The sequence below is a fragment of the Arachis ipaensis genome, chromosome B4, assembly GCF_059453495.1.
Source record: "Arachis ipaensis isolate K30076 ecotype BB chromosome B4, ASM5945349v1, whole genome shotgun sequence".
Lineage (NCBI taxonomy): Eukaryota > Viridiplantae > Streptophyta > Magnoliopsida > Fabales > Fabaceae > Arachis > Arachis ipaensis.
The window spans coordinates 87,537,801-87,545,429 of record NC_142439.1 but is presented as its reverse complement, the minus strand read 5'-3'; the positions used below and the strand labels follow the sequence as shown (position 1 = coordinate 87,545,429).

General features: G+C 32.4%; 1 protein-coding gene across 1 annotated transcript; it reads right to left on the bottom strand.

Annotated features, from left to right (window-relative positions):
* Window positions 1–2,134: 2,134 nt before the first annotated feature.
* Window positions 2,135–7,134, bottom strand: LOC107639468 (ATP binding microtubule motor family protein). The gene is made up of 13 exons (XM_088485651.1): window positions 6,748–7,134; window positions 6,290–6,458; window positions 5,435–5,828; window positions 4,833–5,038; window positions 4,406–4,722; window positions 4,256–4,322; window positions 4,087–4,177; window positions 3,719–3,954; window positions 3,596–3,642; window positions 3,475–3,496; window positions 3,300–3,362; window positions 2,800–2,838; window positions 2,135–2,705 (listed from the first exon to the last, which is right to left on the bottom strand). Exons 1-13 carry the CDS (start codon window positions 6,915–6,917, stop codon window positions 2,634–2,636), a joined length of 1,893 nt encoding a protein of 630 aa, XP_088341777.1. The 5' UTR covers window positions 6,918–7,134; the 3' UTR covers window positions 2,135–2,633.
* Between the last annotated feature and the right edge of the window lie 495 nt (window positions 7,135–7,629).

Genomic DNA, 7,629 nt, shown 5'->3' with positions numbered 1-7,629 from the left:
ACACTAAGAATAAATTTCAAATTTAAATAGTAATTTTAATTATATCCTTGCTCATTCTGGTTAAAAAAATATTCTAAAAGATTAATACCATAAAAAAAACTAAAAGATAAGCCTAATAATATTATTAGTGTGGAATTATAAAATTTGAAATAAACAAAGATAGTAGAATAAATTTTAGAAATTGAAATTATTAAAAATTTGAAAAAAAATTAAAATTTGAAAATTCTTAAATTTAAAACTATTGATAATTAATGTTATAGAATAAATTTTAAAATAAGTAATTTTAATTAAACAAGTTAAACAAATGTACTACTATAAAGGTTAAATTAGTGAATATTGATTTAAAATTGACAAATATTTAGTATAAATTAAATGATTTGAAAATAAATACTCTAAAAAAATTGATATTGTAATTTAAATATATGATAAATTAGATTGTGTTTAGTTGATTAAAACATATGCAGATATTATTGTGTTTAGTTAATTTTTAACTATTTTATAATGATAAACTAATAAATGGTTAATTCTATTTGATTTAAATTAATATATTTTAGAATAATTTATTTAGTTTAAAATAATGCAAGAATATTTAATTTTGAATTAAAAATTAACATATGCAGACATTTTTTTATTTTTAAAGTTGACTGTTGGTTGAAGTAGCATAGCATTTAATACCCTACTAATTTATTGTTCTTATTATAATCACTCATATCAATATTATTATTGTTCATGTTTTTCTGGTCAGAATTTTTTTTTTTTCGTCAGGCTTAACAATATAAGATGTCATAGACCAAAAATATAATACCCGACCCAGTTAGCATCACAACTCCATAAATGAAGAAAAAAAAATACTCAACCAAATGAGCAATCCAGCCCACCCCAACCATGCTTCTCCAAAAAGTACGGTTACAAACAAAACCATTTAAATAACTAATCATCAGATTATCTACAAAATTAACTCCTATTAATTAAACACAACCTAGCTCACAATTTCTGTACATAATAAAACTACAACAGTATCTGCTGAGACCAGCAGGAACAAACACTACACGCGTTTGTTTCTCTCGTGTTCACGACATTTCCTCACATGAGAAAAAAAATTCACTTCCTCACCGTAGAACTATCCTACATAATTTGCTATAGGGTACAGCGAATTACGCTACCCACTAATTTTTCATAAACTGCTACATGGTCCAGATTTTTTAGAAACTGCACCTTTGTAGCAATTTACATAGAATTAAAATAGAATAAAAATATAATATTTCAAAAAATTACCATTACAAAAATTTAAAGTCTAATTAATTTATTTATGTAAATTGTCTTATATAAATCATATGTCAATTATCATTATGACATAAATAGTGGGAAATGAAATAGTTTTATATTTCTTTACTAAAAGGTAGGACTATTAAAATGGGCTAAATTCATCGAACCAGCCCGTTTACCCATTTAAATTGGTGGATTTTGCCTTTAAAATTAAGTTTGTTTAAATTTCGGGCTAAACGAGCTGAGTCCGATTAACCCGGAAAAAAATGACGGGTTAAACGAGCTAGTCCGTGGGCTAAACAGGTGGCCTGTTTAATTTTTTTTACATTTTTTTCAGAAAAAGTAGTACTTTTAGTCGATATTTCTCCCAATTCTACTCGAAAAGCCGACCCATCAACTAAAAAATATTTTAGGTTTTTTACTAAAAAGTGATTTTTTTTTCAAAATATTTTTTAAAAAATAAAATAAAAAGATAAACGGACTGGCCTGTTTAACGTATCGGGCTAACCATAAACAGTCTAGACTAAAAAATTATTGCCCATGAATAAAACAGGTTTACAGTCTAGCCTATTTAATCCACGAATTTAATGGGCTAGACCTAAATAGGTTGGATTAACCCGTTTGACAGCCCTGCTAAAAAGCAGGAAACAAAAAGGTTTCCAACGATTTATTTTTGTTGCTTTCTCGTAAATCGTAGTACTAGCATAGGTTTTATTATTTTTTCTAAAACTTATGTATAGGCCACGATTTATATTTAAATATAGAGAGGACAAAAATGTAGCCGTTACAGATTTAGGACAATCTAGTAGTATAATAGTTCAACTGGTTTAAATAGATAAATTATTCTCATTTTTATGTAACTATAATTCTATAAACACTTAATGCTTCTTTCTTATTCTGGAACCCTAAATATATTTTTTTTTTCGGCCATGATTTGCCCTCTAATAAAAGGTTGGCACCCAAACATAGCCTACAAACACAAAAAAAAAAAAAAAACCAAAATTCCTTCCGTAGTCAATAATACCGAAAGAAAAAATCAGCCTAACCAAAAACTACATCCTGAATATGCCAAAAAATCCTAAAACTTACTCACCTTCATTGAAACATACTTCGTTAAAACATATTCAAACTCCCCTAATTAACCCACCACTAACAAGCTCACTGCATTCTCAGTCAGGGGTCGTAGTCTCGTAGACAATATCTGCGCGTGAAGCTACGCCATACCACGCATTGCGCAATGCGATACTCCCCAACATTGGTACTATGCTAACTGATATAGCAACACACAAATCTGAAAACAAACAACAAATATTACAACAGATCTTAGCCGAAAGGCCAAGATACCCTTAAACTATTTAAGAATGGCTTCAACCGAGTATTGAATCTGTCGCTTTCTCTTCAAATAGTTTCTTTGCAGCTCTAGTGAACAAGTTATGGGCCTGCAAAAAGTTGGTAAAAGTTCAAATTTTGTTCAAATTATGAGACGAAATCTTTCAGCTAATACAGCACATGCTCATGGTTTATATGATATACCTGCTTCGAAGAGAGGCCAATCTTCTCTAAGTCACTTAGCTGCAAAATGTCAAAACCAAACAGGATCACTAACAGTATCAGATAATTCAATTTCTGCTATATATATATATATATATATGATATTTTCGTATATAAAATAAAAAAAACGAAATTACAGAGATTCCCTAAATGAAATTTAGTTACATGGCCTTTTTTACTCTATGTTCATCGTGGATACCACGATTTAAGCAAAAATGAGTAAATCGTAAACTAACCCACGATTTCTAGACTAACCTAGGCATCATAATCGTAAACCATGATTTTCCCTCGGAAAAACCCACGTAAATCGTGGATGTAAAGGCAACAACCTTGAATGCAATTTGTATTGTTTGAATGATATTGCTCCCGTGATCGAATAATAATAATAATAATAATAATAATAATAATAATAATAATAATAATATCTTACGTGTCTTGGGAGAAACATAATAGAAGAAAATCATATATATAAGCACACTAACCGATTTAAGCGGACTTTCTTCCCTAAGGTCTATTATATATTCTGCCATCTTCTCTCCTATGCCCTGAATGAATTGAAAAATAAAGAACAATCATGAATACAAATGAAAAAGGGAAAATTTTCAAATTTGGAAACAGCTATTCATGTTTTGCATCGCAGTGACATCCTGCATGTACCTTTAACTTTAGTAGTTCCTCTCTGCATTTAAGAATTAAACACAATGTTTACATTCAAAGAAGGATGACTAAGTATGCTTCAAAGGGTCAGAAAATTACAAAGGAGAAGCATTTGCCTTACCTGCTTGCATTGTTTAAGAAATCAATGTATTCTTGAACTAGAGTATTCTGTGTTGAAAATTGGTGATGTGAGGATGGCAGTTCATGAAATCCTTTGTTACTAGAGTGAAAGAATAGTTTGTACCTTCAACGCAGAACTTCGTGTACTGAATTTGTCAAGCGGAGTGTCATTCTTTTGTATTTTCCCTTTGTTAGTGGAGCAGGTTTCTGTAAAAGGTGTTTGCGAGAAAGGGAATGCTTCAAGGGGCTTTTGATTAACACTGATGTTGGGAGGGGAGAGGGGTTTTCTTAAAGGACTTTGGGCTGCATTTTTGCTCTCATTTGTAATTGGCGAGTTCATCACCTTGGCCAATGGCTCAGCTGAATATAAGAACAAATTCAAAGCCTTGGTAAGCACATTTACACAAGATTAAACCAAGCATCCAATAACTATTCACTGTTATGTCGGCAAATAATAAGATCAAGTGAAGGAATCTCAGAGCAATGACATACCAGGGAGATTTTTACATGGCTCCCATGAAGACTTATTGGTATAATGCTCAGATTCTTGCTTATCGTTGCTTTTAACACCACAATTTTCATTCTGTAGAACATTAAGTAAATAGTATATTCGAGAAAAATGAAGATATTTCTCCAGTATGCATGAAAATATATGTTTTACCTCCTCCAAGCAAGTATTGAACGGATCTGGACTATCCAGTAGATTTCCAAACGACACAGCAAAGGCACTGCTTACAAAATATGAAAATTCTCAATAGGTAAAGAAAAAATCAGTTTCCATGATTATATCAGCAAAAGAACCAATGGTCACCTTTCTTTTGTATGTTGTGCGGATTCATTAATTCCAGTTCTTCCTCCCTTCACTGAACTATCGAAAGTAACACATCTCTTTGCAGAGATTTTGACCGAACTTGGAGTTTTTCTTGGAAACAGAGAGATAGATGCAGCAAATCTTTGTGAACTCTTCGTTTTGCCTTTTGATTCTAGCCAAGCTTTCAGTTTGGCTTCCATGTCCACTTTAACTTTTGGAGTCTCTTGTTTTTGAGCTGAAGGCACAAAATTAGACACATGCCTTGATCTAGCAGCCAAACTAACAGTATGAACAGATTCCTGGTATTCTCCTGGATTCTGGAATCAAAACAAAAGAGAGATGCAATAATCTTTTGAAACAATTCTGTGGATCATAGTCTTGGTCACTGATATAGTTGAACAAGGAGCTAGAAAATATCTGGCCTTACCAGGCAAGCGACCATCAATGCACGACTAGTTCCCCCTAAAGAGTCTTGCAATATGCGGGTCAATTTGCTTTCGCGGTAGGGAACTCGTGGTTTGTTGTTGTTTAATGCATAGATCACATTTGACAGTGCAAACAAGGATTGGTTTATCTTACCACTCTCTTGGAGACGAATCCCTTCATTGCAGGTCCTTCTGTTGTCTTCGTTACCTGGTTCAGTCTTACACACATAAGCATAATCAGAACCTTTTGAATACAACATAATATCCTATTTACACTAATCAAGATACCAACATTGAATACGATATGTAAATATGGTAATTCTTTAAAAATATAAAACATGAATACATAACCTTAATCAAATATTCAGAATAATTCGCCATTTCGCCTAATAATGATCTTATATATGACAAATCATCTACATGATAATAATATAGAGAATGAACAATACCTTCCTTCAGTTCAAAAAATTGGTCATATCCATATGAAGTCAAAGCTAACAGTAAGGTATACACACATAATATATATAATATGCAAGAAAAATTAAATTATTTGTGCAACATAGATCATATCATTGAGACGAGAAAACTTGAAAATTTAAATAACCTGCCAAGTCAATGAGATTCAACTTTCCGAATACAGCTGCTTCAGTGCCATCAGCAGAAGGAGTGGAGACAGAGATCATAAGGACTGCATGGCTCCTACTAGAGACATCATTGAGGCCAGTGTGAGCAACTTTACGCCGCTGAACTCCGCTCGAGAAAACATCATGAAACTCAGACATTGTGTTTATGGGAATCTGAGAGAGTCCACGGAGGTGGATTTCGCCATCTTTGTCATCCCAAACTGAAATCTCTTTTGCTTTGACCTCCAAGAGGTCATAGCATCTGTCCATGTAGACCTCATAGTATGAAATATTTGCAGTCCTGCCACTGTTTCGGCAAATGGACAGTATCATAGACATAGCCAGTGTCATCAAGCCAGGTTGGTCCTTAGTCCCCTGCAACACCAAAGATGGGATAACTTCAGAAACATAACAAAGGATTCTGCTACAGCTAGTTGGTTATCCAAGGCAATGTGTAGCTTATAACTTTTCTAAGTTTGTACTTGTGCTATGCCTGTATAGAACCAACCACAAAGCATGGCATGTTCGCTGAAACATTTTTTTGTTTTTCATAATGCTATCCAAAATCCAATATTTCCCAGTAATTTATACATTCAAAAACCCATATTGGAAAAAAAAAAGAAAAATAAATTGAGTTCCCGAGCCTAGAGAGTGGATCACACTTCACCAAACAATTGAGGGAAAAAATTGAGAGGATTCACTCCCTTAATTGCCATCCTCTTAACTCAAAATTCACATTTTGCTTAAAATTCGAACTAAAAAATCAACAGAAAATGGCAATAACAAATCTAATTAAAAGAAAAAAAAAAAAAAAACACGCTTGGTTAAGGTCATACCTGCATGGTGTATGTCTTGCCACTGCCAGTGGCTCCATAAGCGAAAACCGTGGCGTTGCAGCCACTGAAGATTCCAGGTATCATAGGGCTCACTTCTTTGCTGAATATCTGACCCACATTATTATCTTCTACCCCAAAGAATGAGTCCAATTGGTAGCACTCCTTTCGGCTAACATCAACACAAAACACAAAAATCACCACCGAACCTAAAAATTCCACAAACCTCTTTCACCCAAAACAAGAAAGAAGAGTTTAATTTCCATGCACGGACACACATTTTCAAAAAATTGTTTCACACAAAAGTGGTTGACTCTCACGGCTTCTATTGTAAGAAAAAACCAACATAATTGGATATGTAAAATTTCTTTTACACTAACGGCATAGTAAAATTAAGCTCAAACACAACAAGAAAGCATAATTGGGGGGAAAAGGTAAAGGCTAGAAATAATTTCTGAAACCTGGTTTGTGGATCTTTGAGATAAACGGCAACTTCATCTTCTGCAGACTCGAAATGTTGGTCCAGGACGGAGACACACGGAACTGGGTCGCCATTTCTTGAAGAGATCTCTTGAGGAAGAAAGGGTCTAACCCTAACTATCACTCTGACCTTGGAGCCAAGAGTAGCCATTGAAGAAGTTAGGAAAGGAATTTTCAGAGAAATTTTGGGAAATGTTCAGAGAGAGAGGGGAGGGAAGGGGGGGGGGGGGGGGTAGGAGAGGTTTTTCAAAAAACAGAGCACCTGATAATTTGGGAGGTTTATTTAGTTTGAACTTTGAATTGAACGTTTAATGAGCCCCACATGTTTTCCGTTTTGAGGTAAAGGAGCTAAGGTAGTTGACCGTGACAGGAATTCGAAGACCGGACCTAATTGAAAATAAAATTTTAATTTTAGGACAGAAAATTTTAATCACTTTTATTATTTTATAAAAATATGAAAGGTTGAAATTTTGGAAATAAAAAGTAAAATTTTAATAATATTTTTTTAAATATTTTTATTTAATTTTTAAATTTTAAATTTATTTTTTAATTTTTATATTTATTTTAAACTAAATATAATATTAAAATATAACTTAGTCTAATGTATTTTTATTTTATATCAAATACAACACAAAATTTAATTTAGTCGTTGTCTTTCAATTTTAGAATCCGTTTAAAAAGTAACAAAAGTTATTTTTTTTTTTTACTTTTTTTTATTATGAAAAGTTATGTTATGCGTGTTTAGTACTATTTTTAATAAATGTTTTTAATTTTTCGAAAAATTAATTGAGAGTTTTTGAAGAAGTAAAAAAAATGACTTCTTTTTTTTTCAGGAGTTATTTTATCATTCTCATTAAAAAAAA

Bases quoted from the DNA above. Each gene is read 5' to 3' on its own strand.
- LOC107639468 (XM_088485651.1), bottom strand. From the start codon at position 6,917: ATGGCTACTCTTGGCTCCAAGGTCAGAGTGATAGTTAGGGTTAGACCC. The intron at 5,829-6,289 runs GTATGACCTTAA...TTGGTGTTGCAG, and splicing joins GCAAGACATACACCATGCAG to GGGACTAAGGACCAACCTGG. The intron at 3,497-3,595 runs GTAAGGCAAATG...TCTTAAATGCAG, and splicing joins TTCTTAAACAATGCAAGCAG to AGAGGAACTACTAAAGTTAA.